Genomic DNA, 20734 nt, shown 5'->3' with positions numbered 1-20734 from the left:
TGACGACCAACTCATTGTGTTTCTCAGGTTGGTGAATGCCCTCAAACTGCAGGACCAATCGAAGGCTCTTGTCAAGACCCTGTCAGAGGGAGTGAAGAGAAAGGTATGTACAGAACTTGGTATCCCAGTCTGCATTCTGCAGGCTGATGACCATAGGTTGCCCTGTCTTGTTTCAGCTTTGTTTCATCCTGAGCATCCTGGGAAACCCTTCTGTGGTGCTTCTGGATGAGCCGTCAACTGGGATGGACCCTGAAGGGCAGCAGCAAATGTGGTGAGATTTCAGGAGCTATACTTGTGGGGACTTTTGGATCTTATAAAAACTGGCTTTCAGCATAGTTTACTTAAAAACAAAAGAACAGACATTCATTACCAAGAAAAGCAACAATAGCAGAAAAAGCATGCAATCTGGTTTTCTGACCAACACTTGTAGTACAAAACTAAAAAGCACACTCCTTCCATCTATCACTAGTAAGAATTTTATTCTCATACATGGGCTGGACCTAGGACTCCCGCATGTATGTAGCAGATGTGCAGCTTGGTCTTTATGTGGGCCCTGAGCAACTGGAACAAGGCTATCCCAAAAGCTGTTGCCTGCATGTGGGATAAGTTCTTCTATCTGAGTTGTCTTGTCTGGCTTCAGTGGAAGAGGAAGCACCTAGCCTCATAGTCTCGAAGAGCAAGGATGGCGGGATAGCCAGGCCCCCTCCCACTCAGAAGAGGATGGGAGGGAGAGGGGGAAGGATTGTGGGAGGGGGATTCTCTTCAGTTAGTTGTTCTCCTGGACCTAACTGTAGGCAGGCGATCCGGGCAACTTTTACAAACACAGAGAGGGGCGCCCTCCTGACCACTCATTACATGGCAGAGGCAGAGGCTGTGTGTGACCGTGTGGCCATCATGGTGTCCGGGAGACTGAGGTGAGTACCTTTCCAGCTTTCTCTTTTCCCCAGGTTACTTTGTATGATAGAAGGACACTACCCATTCTGAGAAGCTGGGGAATCTGTGCCTCTCTCTGCCTGGCCCTGCTGTAGCACTCACATGCTTATTTGCACTGGCCATAGATGGCTGTCTCTCCTTGCTTGACTTCAGCCTCTCTCTGCCTATCTCCAGGTGTATTGGTTCTATTCAACATCTAAAGAGCAAATTTGGCAAAGATTACCTGCTGGAGATGAAGGTGAAGACCCCCACACAGGTGGAGCTCCTGAATGCAGAGATCATGAGGCTCTTCCCCCAGGCTGCCCGGCAGGAAAGGTAATGTGTATGTATTCTTTCAATCTTTATTTTCGTGGGGTGTTTGTTTTTGTTTGTTTTTAGAATAATGAGAAGTAAAAGTTCTGTCTTCTCACTGTTTTTACCTTCAGCAAATGTGAGTACCTTCATTACTAAGAGAGAACCTCTGTTCCAAGGGCTGCCACAGGAAATAAAAAGGACGTTAAATTCCTCACTGGAGGCTGGCTCTTGTGAAGAAATTAGCATTTGTGGACTCTGAAGTATGTCAGGGACTATTGTATGTTTGGGCTTGTATTATCTCAGTGGCCCTTGCCGGAGGGTCGAACCACCCATATTAAAGGAGCTGCCCTGAGAGAGCTGAGTGGTGGTACTAGAAAGCCCTCAGAGTCACAGGATGGCGTCCTCAGCAGTTGTATTAGTCATGGTGCCCGGGGCTTGGGTAGATTAGGTAATACCACATAACTAGCAGTTTCTGCTTAGACATTCTCCTCTTCCTAATATGGAAGAGCAGTCTTATTCACCACGCTACTGTCTTCCTCCCTTGTGTCCCCTCTTCCTAACTTATTGTTGATCAAAGAGCACTTGGACTACAGCCATCTCCAGGTCTTAAGATGTACATTGATGCACATAGTCAACAGGATTGTTGTTTGTTTTCAGGAATACACTCATCAAGGTTGCAACCTTGAAACCCAGTGTTCAACCTTCTCTTCTCTTCGCAGGTACTCCTCTCTGATGGTCTATAAGTTGCCTGTTGAGGAGGTACGACCTTTATCCGAGGCTTTCTTCAAACTGGAGAGATGTAAGTGCATGTTTAGAAATAATAGTCCCCAAACCATTAAAGTCTAAACTAGATTTAAAAAAAAATCATAGAATATTGATGCATAATTAATAAATGGCTGAGACATCTAACCCAGTGATTCTCAACAAACCGATTTGGCATGTGTATCTCATAATGCAAAATGCATTAAGTCTAACTTCAAAAGTTTCCATAAGCCTTATGCCATTATGAGGTAGTGTTTCCTCTCCCCCTCAATCTCCCTCTCCTCCCTCTCCCTCTCCTCCCTCTTCCTCCCCCTCTCCCCTCCCCCTCCCCCTCTCCCTCTTGCCCTCCCTCTCCCTCTCAACTTACTTATATATTTACATCCCACATGCTGTCCCCCATCTCTCAAAGGCTCCTTAGCTTTCAAGTTAGTGTCACAAACTGACGACTATTTGGATAGCTCGTGAAGGACTTGTCAGAGCCACACTGCAGTACTCTTTGTGGCTTTTCTTGTGCTATGCTTTCAATGTGGCCAACTGCCTTCTGCTGAGAACTCACACTTCCCCACTTGTGTCTTCCTGATACATGGTTAGGGCCAACCATGTAAGATTTTCTTTTAATCTCATTGTATACTCTTACCCTCTGGTCCGTCATCTTCCTGGATGTCTTGTTTTGGCCTTGCTGCTAGGTTGGCATCCTTCTGATGGGAAGCAGTCCATGGAGCTCTCATAAACAGGACGCATTTATAATTGATAACCACCAACAGGATTGATGTTCCAGGAAGGCCGCTGGAAAGTAGCTTTCCTTTAAAAGCCTTCTGATGTTTATGCCTTCATCAATATTCTTTCCTAATGCACATTCCTTCTCGTGTACTTAATTTGCTAGCATTGAAGTTCTCATTTGGGGGTTATTTTTAAACATTTGATAAATACTGTTTTTCTACCTCATGATGGAAAGATGATACACAGTGACAAATACGGACATGTAATCAACATTTCCTCAAGGGTTATCAGACACCATTAATGTTCTCAGCTACAATACACTTATTGAAGGAACTAGGCTCAGAACTTTTCGAGAACAATGCAGGCTTGATGAACACCCATATAGATTTGTTTTTCTGTATCAGAAGTTCAAATGTGGGTGATGCAAACTTCAGCATAACCTTAGGGGCTTTCCTCTCTCAGGTGACATTTGCCAATAGCCAGGAAGGTCGCACAATTTTTTATTTAATCTGTCTTCTTACTATGTTGCCTCCTTGTCTTATAAGCTGATAGTAGGAGTCCCTTTGAGACAGAGTGGAAGGAGAAGAGAGAAGCTGTCACATGGCAGCAAGATTGGTTGATTATGGGTGCTGTAGTTATCACACCTGCAGTTACTGTGCAGGAGCATAGTGCATTATCTTGAGACTAAATCAGCACAATGGTTACCACTGTCATTAGATCCAAACAGACAGAAAGGCACAGTCTGGAGAAGAACAGTGTCGACTTTGTCACCTTTGAGAAATAGTGACCACTGATCAAGAGATTCACTGTCAGGCAGGGAATGGAAGAATAAAAGCCATCTCCCACTGAGGCCAGATGAGGCAGCCCAGCTAGAAGAACATATCCCACATACAGGCAATAGCTTTTGGGATACAGAGACTTGAAGTGCTAGGGTGGGGGGATACCTAGGAGGAGAAGGGGCGATGAGGGAAAGATTGTGGGAGGGGGTGACCGGAAGGGGGCAGTAAGCAGGATGCAAAGTAAGTAAGTAAAAAAAATTAAATTAAATTAAAAAAAAAAGAATAAAAGCCATGACCTACTTTTCTTTTTTCCCTCCTGCTGAAAACCCTGAAGCCTGCTGAAAATGGGGCACATTGCTCAGCATTAGCCTCTGAGGCAGAAAGAAGAAGGGCAGATGTAAGAGACACATGGGAGTTTTCCAGAACAAGGAGAACCATGTTTTAGCTTTATGTCATATTGGTGTTCTGGAAATTTTTATTCTTCTTTCGCATCTTCTAATGCCTTTGCATATTTCCTCTACGGAAACATGTCTATCTTTTGGTATGACTAAATGGTATATTTACTTCCTAGTAGTTAACTCAAAAAATAGTTATTATCTTATTTTTTAATTATTTGTGTGTCCTTTTGTTTATAAATTGGTAAAATTCCCTGAATAAAAATATATGAGCTCCTAATGGGAATTCATCCTTACACAGTGAAAGAGAAGTTTGACTTGGAAGAATACAGCCTCTCACAGTCCACTCTGGAGCAGGTAGGTAAATTTTAGTGATTATATATAATCTTAAAAAATATGTTTAAGCCAGGCAGTGGTGGCACACGCCTTTAATCCCAGCACTTGGGAGGCAAAGGCAGGCAGATTTCTGAGTTTGAGGCCAGCCTGGTCTACAGAGTGAGTTCCAGGACAGCCAGGGCTATATAGAGAAACCCTGTCTCGAAAAAACAAACAAACAAACAAAAAGTAAGTTTAGGGTCAGAAAGATGGATCAGTGGATAAAACTCTTTCTGAACAAGTGTAAGGACAACTGTTTGAACGTCTAGAATCCATATAAGGCCAAGTAGGCATGGCTGACTCCTCTAGCCTTAACACCACAGAGCCAGCTGACTAGCTGGATTAGTAACTGGAGACCTCTAGCTTCAGTTGAGTGTCCTTACCTCTAGAAGTAAACTTCATAGAGAAATTCAAATGGACACCTGAGATCAACTCCAGGCTTCCATGGATATCAGCGTACAATGTACCAACCCACAATGGATGTGAATACACATACATGCAAAAGAGAAGGTCAAATAGACATAGGAAGTATATAACCTTTGCATCGTTTGTAGTTATAGGAGGTATGTGGTATGCCTCTCATTCTTTTTTTCCTTATGCATTCTCTTTTCCAGGTCTTCCTGGAGCTCTCCAAAGAGCAGGAGCTGGATGATTTTGATGAGGAAACAAATTCCTCAGTGAAGTGGAAGCTCCTCCCACAGGAAGAACCTTAAAGTTCGACATACTCTCTGTATCTTCAAGCTCACATCCTTCTTAAAGACAGCATTTAAAAGCATCAGTGTGCCTTACTTATCTCAAATGTAGCACTAAGTGTTTTTGAAACTCATGTCAGACTTTGTCTTTGGTGATGGCGAATGTGTAGAACACGAAGCCAGTCTATGCTCAATCAAGTCACATTGCACGCAGTGTGGCGTTTTAAACTGCATTTACAGCAGTGTCAGTGCTTCTGAGTACGCTAAAGAGACGGATTGATTTCTTCGCCCGAACTTCAAAACATTAACTATTTTCTTTCCTTCGTGTCTAGCTAAGGTATAATGCAAACAATATTGATTTTAGGGAGAAGAGGATCAATTGATTTCCCAACAGCACAGTATTTGTTTTTCTGTAACTCACCCTGACCTGCTTATCATTCACTGATTCTTCTTCTCTCACAGTTTGCAGACTCTGGGTTACGGAGAAGTGTTTTGTCTATTGTGACTGCAAAAGCAACTTTAAACTGGTGGAGGCAAACACTTGCAACCAATAAATGACTGTGTGCATATTTACATATGAATCTGAAACATTTCTGAAATTTTAATGAGTAAAAAAGTGATGCAAAGGTGTGTGTGTGTGGGGGTACTCTTAGGTACAAGGACTGGCTTTGTACATTTTTATTTCCCAAGTCTGTGAAAGCTATGGCTTATCTACTGCAACATCAGTACACTTACCCTGGACTCATCTATGAGATTTTTGTTGTTACTACTATTATTGCTACAAATTAACCAAACATTTATAGGAAATTATAAATTTATATGAAAACATTATATGAAAAATTTCCCTTGACGCTAGGGTTGTAACTTCATAGTGTATGTGAATATCAACTGCCCTCAACTTAGGGTAACTCTCAAGTAGACCTTGAACAAAGGCTCCAAGCCTTTGATTTCAAAAAGAGACATTAATACTGGCCCTGCTGATTTACCTGGCTTCATGAATAACAAATTAATCGATACAAGCCAATGCATTAGACATGCTTTATTTGGGACTAGAAAACTGTCTCAGTAGGTAAAGGCACCCATTGTCAAGTCTAATGCCAGAGTTTGATCCTTGAGTGGGACCTAAATTGTGAAGGAGAGACCCAGCCCTCAAGTTGTTTTCTGACCTCCACATACATATGGTGTCAGGCATGTGTCTATATACCTACACTCAGAACAAACAAACAAACAAACAAACAAACAAAGCTGAAATAAAACGTAATGCATTTCACTGTGGTGTTTCCCTAAACAGTCTGTTTTTGTTGATCCTTCTCCATTGTTCCCCCCTCCCTTTTTCCCCCTGTTCCAGATCATAGCCCTCTTCCATGTTTATGTAGTATATATTCTAAAGTCTTCTTTTTATGTTCCCCTCCTTAATACTTTCTCAGCTTGACACAGATTAGAGTTATTCAGAACAAGGGAACCTCGGTTGATGAATTGTTGGCGTGTCTGTGAGGCATTTTCTTTATCTTTTATTTTTATCTTGTGAGTGTTCCAACTGCATATATATCTGCACGTCACACATATATGATGCCCATGGAGACCAGAAGAGGGCATTAAATAAATACTCAGAGACTGGAATTATATACAGAGGTGAGCCTCCATATGCTAGAAACTGAACCCAATTCCTCTGGAAGAGCAGCCAGTGCCCTTAGGGCTGAGTTCTCTCTCCAGACCCAGTCATTTTCTTTTCTTTTCCTTTCCTTTCCTTTCCTTTCCTTTCCTTTCCTTTCCTTTCCTTTCCTTTCCTTTCCTTTCCTTTCCTTTCCTTTCCTTTCCTTTCCTTTCTCTTTCTTTCTTTCTTTCTTTCCTTCCTTCCTTCCTTCCTTCCTTCCTTCTCTCTCTCTCTCTCTCTCTCTCTTTCTTTCTTTCTTTTTCCCTCCCTCCCTCCCTCTCTTCCCCCTCTCTCTCTTTTCCTTTCTTCTTCCTTCCTTCCTTTCTTTCTTTCTTTCTTTCTTTCTTTCTTTCTTTCTTTCTCTCTTTCTTTTCTTTCTTTCAAAGATCTACCTACTATGCATACGGCGTTCTGTCTGAATGTATGCCTGAAGGCCAGAAGAGGGCACCAGATCTCATTACAGATGGTTATGAACTACCACTGTGTGGTTGCTGAGAATTGAACTCAGGACCTGTGGAAGAGGAGAAAGTACTCTGAACCTCTGAGCTATTTTTCAGCTCTCCAGGCTTTTTCTTGACAGAAGGGTGTCCAGGCCACTCTCAATGAAATCATCTTTAGGCAAATGAGTCTGGGATGTCTAAGGAAGGTAGTTGAGCAAATCGGGGCAAGCAAGCCAGTAAGCATCATCCCTCCATGATCTGTGCGTCAGTTCCTGCCTTGAGTTCCTTCCTGCTTTGGAAATCAACTGTAACCTGTAAGCTAAAATAAAAACCCTTTCTCGTAAAGTGATTTTGCTCATGTGGTGTTTGTAACACCAATAAAAACAGCTAGGACACCAGTCCCAAGACTCCTTTTTTTTTGTCTCATGATCCTTTTCCTAATTTTATAATCTATACTATGTGTGCATGCATGTGCACTCCAGTAGGTGAACCAATTCCAATTCACAAAGATCTGAACCTAGGATCTAAATATGACCATAAATAAGGTGAATTTGTCTGTGCCTGGGATAGTTCAAGTAATTCAGGTTGCATCTCTTTTCCTGTAAATGTCATGATTACATTCTACCTTAGAACTGAAATTCTACCACGTGAATATACCACATCTTCTTTACCCATTCATTGTCATTAAAGTACTAGGCTAGTTCTGTATCTTCAATATTGGGATTGTTGCAGCAGTAAATATGGATATGCAAACATTTCTGTAGTGAGACTTCCGGTCCTTTGAGCACATACCCAGGAGAAGGCACTGTACCTGTTAGTACTAGAATAAGTGTTTCTTGTAATAAAACAAAGGCCCAAGCAGTGCAATGATCCTTGCATTACCCAGCTTGCTTTTACCAGTAGCAAAATTACAGTTATGGAAGTAGCAATGAAAACCATGTTATGGTTGAAGGTCACCACAGCATGAAGAACTGTATTGAAGGGTCACAGTAGCAAGAAGGTTAAGAACCACGGCTGACACCTTTGAGCTAGGCCAAGTTCTCTGTTAAGCCAATGGCTTCATGGTCTTATCATCTTCATACAAAAACAAAACCAAAACCAACCAAACAAACAAACAGTTCTCCTAGGTTTTCTTATTATAAGTTTGGGGGTTTTACTCTCAGAACACTGAGCGATTTTAAAAAAATACTGTTTTGGAACAAATTAGTGAATTAGTATAAAAAATGGTCAGTATGAAATAGTGTAGTGTAGATGTCGCAATAACAGTTTAGTGTGTAGTTCATGGCTCTTTGCAAGTTTACAAGACACGACCCCAGTGGTGTCTTACACAATAATCTGTAAATCATTTCTGTGAAGGAAAAAGGGAAAAATTGAAAGGAAAAAAAAAGCCCTCAACAAAGTAGGGCTCAGTAAAACCTTTGACAAAGCAAATGTGGCAGCTGTCTGGAAGTGAAGTAAAGACTTCTTTCAAAGATGACAGCCTCAGTTATGGAAGAAACAGTCATTGCTTTGAACATCCTGACAGGGAAGCTTAAAATCAGAACAAAACCATAGGCATGACTTCTTACTGAGCAGTAAACCCTCGCCCTAGAGCTTGTGAGTGCATTTCAATCAGCAATACAGAAACCATCTCAGGATTCTGAATAGGTAATGACCCCAGAGATTCAACTGCATTTGCTTGTTTTCTGAGTTAAAAATTGATGGGTTGCATTGTGTAATCTTGGAGTCTCCATGGAATATTATCTGAAGTCATAAGTAATTTTTGTCAAGTTGTATTTTTTAAAGTGCACTGACACACAGAATCTATTTTTGTTTTTTTCCTAGCTATGAACATGAAATAAAAATTTTGTAAATATTAGCTGGACAGTGGCTTACACTTATCGCCTTATTAATATCTGTCTGTTAAATTTGTGACTTGTTTACCTAAAGTCTTTTATGGTTATGTTTTATGGTTAATTTTGGTTTTCAATCTCCTATACATAGCCGAATGCTGTTCTGAGCCATATTTCCCAAGACCCATAATGTTAGCATTTCTTCTATGCCTCCCTCCACTACCGCCACCATATCGCACCTCTGCCAACCGCATCCCTGGCTTCTATTTCTTTTTTATAAAACACCACACATAATGCTGAGCACATTTTAAAGACAGAGCCTATTGCCTGACGCTGGTGAGATCAGGAGCTGACCAAGTAGACAGGATGGAAGATATGATATGGAAAAAAAAAATCAAGATATTGCTTTCTATGCTGTGTGAGACCTAATTAGATTATCTCCCTCAACACTGTAGAATAAATCCAGAGCTCAGAGCCCTGAGTTCTTTATGTTTTACTTTTTAAAGGGTGATAGTTTGTTTTTTGAAATCTGCCAATTTCTTTTGGGGGAGGGTCCAGAAAAGTTACAAATTTGGATTTCTCGGCAAACACAGATTTTTCTGACACTATAATTAGTCACATAAGTAGGGTTGGCAATTCTGTGCTCTGGGAACTGGCTGGAAGCCAAGAAAAAAGAGATTTGTTCAAGAGTGATCACGTGAATACAGTACTCAGCAGGCCAAGAAAATTACAACCACAATCTTCCTCCAAAAGCAGTCAGGCTGACTGAGAATGCTCAAAACAGGCAAACAGAATGAAACCAATACTGACATGATAGAGCCTGGGGAGAAATAGAACCCATTTTCTTGGAGCGAGGAAACAGGGGTAAACCAAGTCTCAAGACACTCTCTTCAGACATTTCAAATGTAAGTTCATTTTTGCTTCTGTTTTGTTTGTATTATGTTATTATAAATGAGATTTTATTTACTCAATGACAAATTTTTAGGGAGAAATTATTATTTTTATGCAGCAAGCTTTGGTGTTTTGGGTTTTTTTTTACATGTGGTCTACTGGGGAAGGAGTGGGTGGCTTTAAAGGCACTGCCATAATTTCTCATTTTAAGCAAAGATGTGGGATTATGTGCCCATAATGTGTTAGTAATCGTGAGAAATGTAAGCAGGTCTTCTGGAAGCATTTCCTGCGTGAATCTGAATGTGACTCTGCTGCCAAGCTGCAGTTATACACACAAGTGTATGAATTGTACAGTAATTTGCAGGCATTTCCAGTACACTGTCTCTCTAATCCTGAGAATTATTTTAGGATGACATTTAGAGAAATGCTTTTATATCTCAGCCCGTCATTCTCAGACTTACAGATTGTTTTTTTTTTTAACGTAAGATACTCTCCTGCACATTTTCATTTCTTGTGAATGATGTATTGAATCATATTGAAGCCTGTGCCACTTCACTAGGATGGTATTATTTCAAATGGCACATCCTTTACTGTCAGCAGGAGTTTGTAGTAAACAGGGTTTTGTTGATTGGCACAGAGTCAATAACATTCACTCATGCTGAAGCAAAGCCTTCAGTTTTATTTGTATGTGGGCTGACAAGGATCTAGGAACCAGTGAAGGAAGCAAAAGCAAGCAAGAGGGATGTTTCACCGAGCTTATTTATGTCACACGGATGACTTACAGTGAAACTCTGAGATTGGGAGTTAGTCTAAGTTCTGGTTACAAAGGGCTGTGGCTGCTTTCTTGGCTGGTTCAAGCTGTCCATCTCTCTAAGAGTGTTCATGTTGCCTGGAGCAATTCTTGGGGCTCCTGGACACCCTGACTTAAAACATTCATTTTCTCTCTCTCTCTCTCTCTCTCTCTCTCTCTCTCTCTCTCTCTCTCTCTCTCTGTCTCTCTCTCTCTCTCTCTCTCTCTCTCTCTCTCTGTGTGTGTGTGTGTGTGTATGTGTACCGCAACCCTCTCTCCATTTGTCAGTTCTCAGGCTTTCTGATATCTTGTCTCCATCCTTTTGTACAAAGACTTGCCTCTAAACCTTACTTTATAGCCATGTGTTGTTTTCTTTTCTGGAAATATGCTGTGATTGGCTACAGTGCTCCTGCCCAATGAGACTGTCCCCTGGACTCTTCACCTGAATTTTTATCCTAGGAAACAGGCACCTCTCTGTTTTAACCTGTCTCATGGATGGAATGAAAGGGACCTAAAAGCAGTCCCACTATAAAAGACTTAATAATCATTGATATAATTTTAGGAATTCTTATAGGATCATCATTAAGACTTAAGTAATCATCTATTCGTCTACATAGCATTACTACAAGACAGTATATCTTCGTGGATCTGCAAAAATATTCTCCAAAGGGGTGCGCCATTGCTTAGTGATTGTTATATATGTTTAATAATAATAATAAATAATAATAATAGGAAAAGCATATTAATAGCAGGAATCTTTCCTAAAATGAGTCCCTTACAGCCTTGCTGCATAAGACCTCAGTTGTCACAGATTATATAATAATCCAAGGCAAGCCATTTCAGGACAATCACCTACTAGTTATTAACTTGTCCCATTATTGCTGCTGACAGTTATCAGCATTAGAAAGAGCTTTATCCTCCCAAATAAGTCCTCAGCAGAATCTTCCAAGCTATTTTTTGGGGGAAGAATGTTTTACTTCCTCTCTGAAGACCACTATTCAAATAGAAAATCTATTATGTAGAGTTATGCTACAGAAAATGTTAAATGTTGCTATGGAAATGTCTCAGATTCTTCATTTATTTATTGATGGGGAACCAGGTATACCATGGATAATAGTGCCTTCCTCAGATGCCTAGTATGAAATTATGGGGCACAGTGCCTACCGTAATCAACATCCCTTATCAGAGAAGTGTATACAGAAAGTTAAGGTTTCTCATCAAGCTCATCCTCCATGGTGCCTGTACCCTCTACCTTGCTATGAGTATGATTCTTAAAACACTGAGCTTCATTGATCCCCATTCCCAGCTTCCCCGCCCAATCAAACATACTTTTACATAGTGTGCCTACCCCATTGCAATGACAGCTACTTCCTTTATAATTTGTTTCAATTCGATTTCCCTCACATGATTCACAGCAGGAAGTTGAAAAACTTAAATTAAAGCGTAGGTGTTTTATACCCAGCTAAAGACTACCTGAATCTCAGTCTCAAAGAAGATTTTACCACCACATCAATATCCATTCAAACATACTGTGGCTTTCCCATGGCAACCTTGAAATGAATTAATATCCTTACTCAGGTCATAAAATATACAATAACATGTCTGCTTTCAGATATTATAAAAACAGGACAAAATTTCCTTGCCACAAGAAAAAGGACTAAGAGGATTGAGGTCCTCACTCAGTACATTCAGTTCTTGTGCACATATTCTCCCATATTTTCACAGGGCACCACTACTGTTCATAACACTGTTGTCCTTATCATGTGAGAAAGGAAACTTTTCCGAGCCAAAATCCTGGTATGTTTACTATTTCAGCAATTCAATGTTTTAACAGATTAAGTTATCCTCCCAGGAAAAGGGAAATATGGTGGCCTACACACATTGAATTAATATACCCACTACATTGTACAAGAGATGTTGATTTATAAGTTATATATAAAGGACATCATCCAAGCCTAGATTCATGCCCCGCTCCATGTGTTTGAATGGCTATGTATTGTACAAATTAGAATGTACATGTATTTATAATGTATATCATTTAAGGAAACACAATGTTGAAGGAGTGAGAAGAGGAGATGGGTAAGAAATAGAAGAGATACCCAGTTGAAAAACTATGAATTCCAGAATCCAAGCCCTTCCCCTGGAATAAAGGGCAACCAGGCTCTGACATCTGCAGAAAATTTCCTCTTAAGATCCTAGTATTTGTTGACTCTTCTCTTTTTTTCTTATTAAACAGACCAAGATGGTTAAGAGAGAGATAAGTGTGTGCCAACAGACGTGGGCCTTATTGTGCAAGAATCTTCTCAGAAAAAAGAGACTGAAGAGAGACACATTTTTGGTATGACACAAGATCTGCCCTGCTTCCTGTGTGTGATGGTGCAGTATGTTTCTTCTGTGCACGGCCTGAGGACCTCCCTGGAAAGGAAATCATGCCTCCACGTAGAAGGAAGAGGCCATTCACTAGGGGCAGTGTAACATAGGAGGGGGCCAGAATGAGAATACAATAAACATCTTAAAACCTTACCAATCCATTTCAAAGTGTTTTGCTCACTAAGATTAACATAGTAGCAGGTCAAAGAGACAAAGAATGTGCTTGCTAATGGCACATACTGATGGTAGAGTTAGTGGTTTTACTTTTGGTTATCTGTCTGTCTGTCTGTCTGTCTGTCTCTCTGCCTGTCTCTTTTCCTTTAAGAGTTATTTATTTATTTATTTATTTATTTATTTATTTATTTATTTAATATATGTGTGCTCTACCTGCACTCATGTTCACCTGTGTGTCATCACATTACAGATGACTGTAAGTCAGCAGGTGTTTGCAGAGCATTGAACTCGGGACCTCTGGAAGAGCAGTTACTGTTCTTAAGTGCTGAGCCATCTCTTCAGGCTCTGGATATTTCTCTTTTAAAAGACATTTGGTTTCTTAAGAGCATAGAGATGATGAAATCAGCATAATTGTGAAGAAAAAATTTTTCCTTCAAGTATCAGATAGTGCAGCCAGGTATTATCTGCTAACTAAATTGTGAGATTATAATAAGGACATATTCTGCGAATGTTTAAAAGCCAAGTATTGAAAGAAATGAAGAGAGAGCTGACTCCTATGGGTTGTCCCTGACTTCTACATGTGGACTGTGGTGCTTGTGCATACAAATGCATGTGCATGTGTGTGCCTGTGGTACATGTGTTACATGCACAGGTGCACACACACACACACACACAAAACACACATACACATTCATACACACTCAACATACACATTTTGGAAAGTTAAACCTTTCAAAGTGATTTGCTGTTTGCAGAACACAGTATCCGTGAGATATTCCTATCAGTCTATCAAGTCAGTGTAGTATTCTGAGGTCCCTGGTGTTTTGTTGTGTTTTCTATCCTGCAGTTAAAATGTGTCCAAAATAGTAATTATTACTAAACTACCAACACCAAGACAACAGTAATTATTAACTTATCAGTGTCTTCAAACATCTCACCCACTGATTCTTGCAGCAAACTCTGAGGGGTGCTGGAGGGTGTCTATCTGCAGCCACAGCTTACTACTGCATTTTAAAATTCTATTTATCTCCTCACACTAAAGCAGTCAATTTCACTTCCAAAATTCCCTAGAGGAGGCTAGGTTTGGTGGCCATAACTGTACCCTTTGGAGGCTGAGGCACAAGGACCACAACTTCAAAGTCAGCTCAGGTTAGATAGCAAGATAATTTTTAGAAAATAGTCTTGAGAATGATAGGGAATGCTTAATTTTTGTAGATGGAATATTTCCAAAACATATCCTAGGAGACAGAGAAATTTGACAATTCATCAACAAATATCATAGCTATATGGCAGAAGTGATTGTGTTTGACTTATTAGAAATTACAGTTCTCTTTACTTCTTTAATCTGGCTTTGTAGGAAATCCTGTACACAGCACTTATACTACTTAGTTTAACTTTATTTCTGGAATTGCATGAAGTTTATGATTTTTCACCACTGCCTGATGTGGACCTGGGACGCATTGATTCATTTAATGACTCCACCTTTAAGATTGCGTACACACCTGTCACCCCCACAGTTCAGAGGATAATGGACAGAGTTTCTGTGGTCTCTTACATGACAGGTGAGTTTCCTGCTAAACCAGAGGAACCTCTCTTAGTTCATTTGGTTGCACATATACACTGGTTATTGTATAGTTTACTTGATAATCTCGTGTGTGTGTGTGTGTGTGTGTGTGTGTGTCCTCCATGTACATCAGCATTCAGGTGTAGAAGCCAGCAGAGGCCCAAATAGGATGTGAGCTGTCTTCCATTACCATTCCCATCTTATTGCCTGAGACAGTCTCTCACTGAACTGGGAGATAATTGTGTAGGCTTAGTTAGGATCACTGGCATGATAGCTCTCTGAATCCCTCTGTCTATGTTTTCCGATTGCTGAACCATATTTAGTCCTTTTATATGGAAATTGGGACTGGGGTCCTCATGTTTCTAGGACAAATGCTCTTAACCATTGAGCCATCTCTTCAGCACCTCACTTAATCAATTATTTAAAAAAATATATTTACTTTTATTTGATGTATGGCATTTTTGTCTGCATGTATGTTTGTGCATCACATGCTTGCAACACCTTTGGAGGCCAGGAGAAATCATCATACCCTCTGAGTTGAAGTTACAGATGATTGTGAGCTGCCATGAGGGTGCTCCTGGCACTGAACCTGTGTCCTCTGCAAGAGTAGCTGGTGCTGTAATCACTGAGATATCTCTCCATCCCCATTTGATAAATCTTTATTATCAAAATTATCTAATTGTATAACATATCAACATGATTTCCCTTGATCACATCTAGGCCTAAGAATAATTCATATTGCCTTTTTTAAAATTTAAAACTCAATTACTGACCCTTTAACACGCACGCACACACACACATATATAAATATAACATATATAATATAAATATAACATATATATATATATAACTTTATCACATGGAAATACATTCTGAGGTAGGTTATCACTGTGTAGACCAGGCTGGCCTGAATCTCATAATCCTGTGTCAGCTTCCCAAGTACTGGGATAACCTTGTGTCACCACATGTAGCTTCAGTATTTGATTTAAAAGTTCTTTTTAAATTAGTTCTTTGTTTCAATTTTTGCTTTCTATGTTAGACTATTTACATGGAAAGATCTTTATCATAATCAAAAGAACTTGGTCACAGTTTCTCTTTTCATAACAATAGAGCAGCAAGAGTGGTTGGTTGGGACGAGCTTTTGGGATAGAATAGTTCTGCTGTATTATTGTATAGTACTTCAAGTATTTCTAAAATGCCTTTGAGCCCCCTTTGACCTTGTTTAGAGGATCAGGTCAATAGCATGTAATGTATTTTGAGTCTTTCACTTGTTAGTGAATGTTAATGCATGTGACTTTAAGTAAAACGACAACTCATTACCCATTTATCTTGTTCTGAGTTTGTTCAGTAGCATCTCAAGAATTAATTTTGACCAGGTTAGCAGCACAGGTAGACAGACATCAAGTATATCTTTCCTATCAGCTTCAGCTCAGGTTCTGAGCCACCACAAGAACTCATCCAAACCATGGCAAACCAAAAGAGCAAGCAGAGTAGTTTTTGCAACTGAATTTCAGAATGTTTCCTAGAAGGTAGACGAGTTAAAACCAGAGAGTGAAAAACAACAGATTTTTTCTTTTTGTTTCTCTTAAATACAAATTCAAATCCTACAGTGTCCTTTAATATGAATCAAGGAAAAATATACCAAAGAATATCAGCTATGGTGATGGCCCATGATGTCCGTTGAGTCTGAGTGTGATGATGGTATCTCAGAAAGACCTTGTCATTCATTGGCAGTATTCACATGGTCCATCAAGGCACGACTATTATAAGATGATCGACTTGTTGACTAGATCCAGTCACTGGAAAGCTATAAAACCTTTCCTCCATTTCTCAGTCATATTCTATCCTTAGGTTTTCTCTAGCTCAGGTAACCATGACTTCTATTGGGATTCTGACCTCAGAAGCAGATTCAATATCGAAGAGTCCACCATCACCACAGTGTGTGTCTTGGAACACCACCTGCTTCAGGGAGTCTCTGTGGCCACAGTTCTGACTATGCTGATGTTTTCCTTTCTATCTCTGTCTCCCTGCCCATCATGGGCCACAAGGATACTAAATATTCCAATCTTGTTTCCTCCGCCACCGAATTAACCATCTCACTGATATAGACCCTGAGTCTGAATGTGTGCACTGGGTATCATACCCCTCCATAATGAATCCGCTTCTGATTTAAGATCATAACCTGATCTCACCTGCCACCCAAGACCCACATCTCTCTATTTCTTCTACAATATTCAGCCTGACTCTCCGTTTCACAGATGTTCTTTGTGCAGTGAACACAATGGGTTTCTAGGGAATATGAATCTGAGTAATGTCTTCTCCTGAGGACAAAGCAATGTATAATTAAGCTACATACGCTCATGGTGAGTTTTTGTGTTTAAATTTTGAACCCTTCTCTTCCTTGACAGTAGGAAATAGTCTAATTGGAATGGAGGATCATTTTTTACTGTGGGATTTGTTATTAGAGTATATGAAAGAAAATAACTAGTCACATATGTTTCTCTGATTTTATCCACAACATTGGAAATATATTTTGGACATTTTTAGTGTGAGTGAATTATCTAAGGTCATTATACAATTTGGGATTATTTCTATAACAAATTTTATCTACTAGGGAATGGAATAAGGTTTCTGTTGTGTGTAGCTTTGCTATCCTACCTAAGCTCCAGGAATGGGCTGTGCTACCAGTCCCCACACAGCTCCCTTGAATCCACAGATAAAATACGCACACACAGTTGTTCAATTGCAACTTGCCTTTTGACACAATTCCTGGGTGCCTCTTATCTCCCACCTGGAAAATCGTGCCCTTATCAATATTCTTAGCTCCGCATCTCCTTCCTGTCCTAAATGTTAGTAGCTCAGTTACATCTCTGACCACCTAACTGTAGGAGCAGCTTGTGTGGTCACTCCATTTGGAGATCTCATATGGCTGGTCAACTTTTCTCCATCAGAAGCTTGGCGAACTTTTCACTCTTCCCTTGCATCTGTCTTCTTCCTTCAGGGACCCAGAAGTTCCACCTATTCCTTCTGCTCCAGGAATTGGCACATGGCTTCTTTCTTTACTGAAAGATCAAGAACCAACTGAGGAATAGGACAGCACCAAAACCATCCCTTTAGGGTTCTATGATGGTTTGAAAGAGAAATGGACCCTCAAGCTCATACATTTGAGCAGTGTATTCCTGGTGGTGAGGAGGGTTAGGAGCTCTGGCCTTACTGAAGGAAGTCTGTCACTGTGGGTGGGCTTTGAGAGTATAAAGCCTTACCCTACTGTTTCTTAGGCCACTGTTTCTGCTTTATGTTTGCATTTGAAGAGATGAGCTCCTTTCTCTGGCTGCAATGGCTCTGCCCTGCCACAGTAGACTCTTCACTCTGGATCCATAGGCTAAAATCAGCTCTCTCTTCCTTAAGTTGACTTTGCTCATGGTGTCTCAATCACAGCAGCAGAAAAGTGCATAAAGTGGCATCTCATAAGTATTGCTTATAGAAATTTACTTGTGGTGGTAATTTTTTTTTGGAATTTCAGGAAGAAAAATATTGGCTTTTCAAAATGAAGAAAATATGAGAGAACTCATTTCAGAACGTTATGATGACATAGTGAGAGTCATATTCACCAATGCTTCCTCCTACCATTTGAAGTTCATGAAAGGAAGAAGGATCCCAGTCGTAAGAGAACTTCAGGACCACAGAGGTAACTCTGCAGCTCCCACATTTGATGGCTTTCCATTTCTCTAATGTTATAAGGAATGTAGGGATATATCCTGGCTAGTTTTGCTTTTAATTGGACAACTTGGACAAAGGGGACTTTGACTCAAGAATTTCTTCCTTATCGTTGGCCAGTGGGCATATCTATAACACATTTTCATTTTGCTAATCAATTAGGAGGGTCCAGTGCACTGTGGGTAGTTCTATCCCCAGGGAAATGAGCCTAGGCTGTAAAATAAATATAGCTGAAGGAGCAATGGGGAGTAAGCAGTAAACAACCTTCCTCTATGGTCTCTGCTGCATGCTTCTCCCTTGGCTTCCCTCAATGATGCACTGTAAGCTTTAAGCTAAAATAAGCCCTTTCATTCCCAAGTTCCTTTTGGTCATGGGGTTTTATCACAGCAACAGAAAGCAAACTTGAACAAGATGTGAGTTAATACAAAACAATAAGCTTCAATAACAAAGGCAGGGTGGGTGAGGCGATATCTCAGTAAAGTATTTGCTATGCAAATGGGTGAGGGGGAATAGTTTGATGCCTAGAACCTGTGCTGGTGCATGCTTGCAACCACAGAGCTGGAGAAATAGAGAGATGTGGTTCTGTGGATAGCCAGGCTAGCCTAATTAGTGAGTCCCAATTCCTAGTAAGACACTCTGATCTCACAAGACTAGGTGGATGGCTCCTGAGAAACAACACTCAGGGTTAACATCTGACCTTCACCCATGTGTACACATATGAGCACACACATTAACTCATACTTCCCACCTTCACCATAGCAAACATAAAATTGACTTCTAGAGGTGAATAAAATTAGACAAACAAGTAAATCTGCATGAAAGGGAAAATCACAGCTGCCAGTGTGTCCTGTTCAGGTTTCCTGATGACATCTGAGTTTAACACCTTTTGCCAACAGAAAACTTGAGCTTCAGTAGCAGATAAATCACGTCGTTTTGTGCTTGCACTAGTTGGGGCTGTGTTATCAGGCTAGAACTTTGGAAAAGATATACTCATGGCCAGATATGATAGGTTAGACCTGAGACAAGAGAATGGTTGCAAGTTCAAGGCCAGTGTCTGCTACCTACTGAGTTTCAGGCCAGCTTAGGTTACAGAATAAGACTCTCTATGAAAATAAAGCTAAAACATAATAAGAGTAGCAAAAGATTTTCCTTTCATCAAGGGTAAGAGTGGAGGAGGAGTATTGTTTAGGAATGCAAACATCTTTTTAAAAACACATAAAGATTAGGAAGGTGTCCTGGGATGATGGGGTATTTAATAGGTAGAAAAAGACCAGAGAAGAAACGGAATTTGTGCCTTCTAGATGTCATTTCTTAAGGGTTATAGGGCCACGTATAGATGGTACTTCTGCTTGCCATCATGCTATTTTTAAGTCTACCTGTGCCTTCATCAGTTAAAGATATTTTTAAGTTAATATAGCACAGATCAAATTTCCTAATTTAATGTTGGGTTATCTTTAATGAACTGTAGTTGAAATTTCCTCGGAGGAATAAATTTAATTTTTATTTTTCAAAGTAACTTTTCTTCAAACATATACCTAATTATTATTTTATTATAACTTCCCTTTGCTCTTGATTTTGTTATATCTTGTCTCACTAGAAAAATATTTGACTTGAGTGGGGTCTTTGTCTCATTTTAGACTATGCTACTATCTTTGGATAATCTTCAAAGTTATTTTAAAACACTAGTTCAAAGATTGGGAGTACAGCTCACTGCTATGATGCTTGCCCAGGAAGTATAAGGCTGTAAGTGTCAGAACTTAATAATAAAAATAAAAATAATAACAATAACAACAATAATAATAAATTCAAACGGAGAAAAACTCAAAAATATGATTAGAGAAACAGAAGAAAACATGACAAATTACTAGCTCTTAGAAAATGTAGAAACACAAGCATCTTTTAGGGTTCTTGGCTTTGGTAACTTCAATTTAATAATTATTGATAATTATGAATTTGATATTTTATGGATTTCAAGGCAATAAATGCATTTCAGTGCCTCAGGATATTGTAAAATTTAGTGTACAATAATTAGTGTCACATAGCATGTTCATATTTTTCTTTGTTCTCAAAGCTCATTGTCATTCCTATGGAGATAAGATATTTTGTGATGTTTCAAGATTCTGGACAGGTGGGTTTGTGGCTCTTCAAGCTGCCATCAACGCCGCCATCATAGAAGTGAGTGCAAATGTCTGACGAAAATTAATTCTATTCAGTTTTGTGAACATGTCAGCAGACAGCTATGTTCTTTCATTCTCTCACTATCATTTGCTCTTTCATGATGATTTATTATTTACACACCCAGATTTCTCCAATAAAGTTTGCCAATGTTGCCGCATTACCAGGTATAGTAGA

The 20734-nt window shown here is 39.8% G+C and overlaps 2 protein-coding genes across 2 annotated transcripts in view; both read left to right on the top strand.

Moving 5' to 3' along the window:
- LOC114615583 (ATP-binding cassette sub-family A member 9) overlaps positions 1-6220 on the top strand; it is a 61189-nt gene extending 54969 nt beyond the window's left edge. The window contains exons 33-39 of the mRNA XM_028761281.1: positions 28-103; positions 177-271; positions 795-914; positions 1108-1248; positions 1947-2026; positions 4185-4240; positions 4873-6220. Coding sequence (XP_028617114.1) covers positions 28-103; positions 177-271; positions 795-914; positions 1108-1248; positions 1947-2026; positions 4185-4240; positions 4873-4971 — 667 coding nt within the window. The 3' untranslated portion in view covers positions 4972-6220. The remainder of the gene's footprint in view (positions 1-27; positions 104-176; positions 272-794; positions 915-1107; positions 1249-1946; positions 2027-4184; positions 4241-4872) is intronic.
- A 3384-nt stretch (positions 6221-9604) lies between these two features.
- Positions 9605-20734, top strand: part of LOC114615558 (ATP-binding cassette sub-family A member 8-A-like) — a 136190-nt gene continuing 125060 nt past the window's right edge. Inside the window, exons 1-5 of the mRNA XM_028761241.1 lie at positions 9605-9781; positions 12794-12895; positions 14459-14663; positions 18189-18353; positions 20454-20557. Of these exons, the coding sequence (XP_028617074.1) occupies positions 12800-12895; positions 14459-14663; positions 18189-18353; positions 20454-20557 (570 nt within the window). The 5' untranslated portion in view covers positions 9605-9781; positions 12794-12799. The remainder of the gene's footprint in view (positions 9782-12793; positions 12896-14458; positions 14664-18188; positions 18354-20453; positions 20558-20734) is intronic.

This window comes from Grammomys surdaster, unplaced genomic scaffold (assembly GCF_004785775.1).
Source record: "Grammomys surdaster isolate TR1022 unplaced genomic scaffold, NIH_TR_1.0 126906, whole genome shotgun sequence".
Classification (NCBI taxonomy): Eukaryota; Metazoa; Chordata; class Mammalia; order Rodentia; family Muridae; genus Grammomys; species Grammomys surdaster.
Note: the sequence above shows the minus strand (reverse complement) of the source record. Positions and strands in the feature narration are given on the sequence as shown.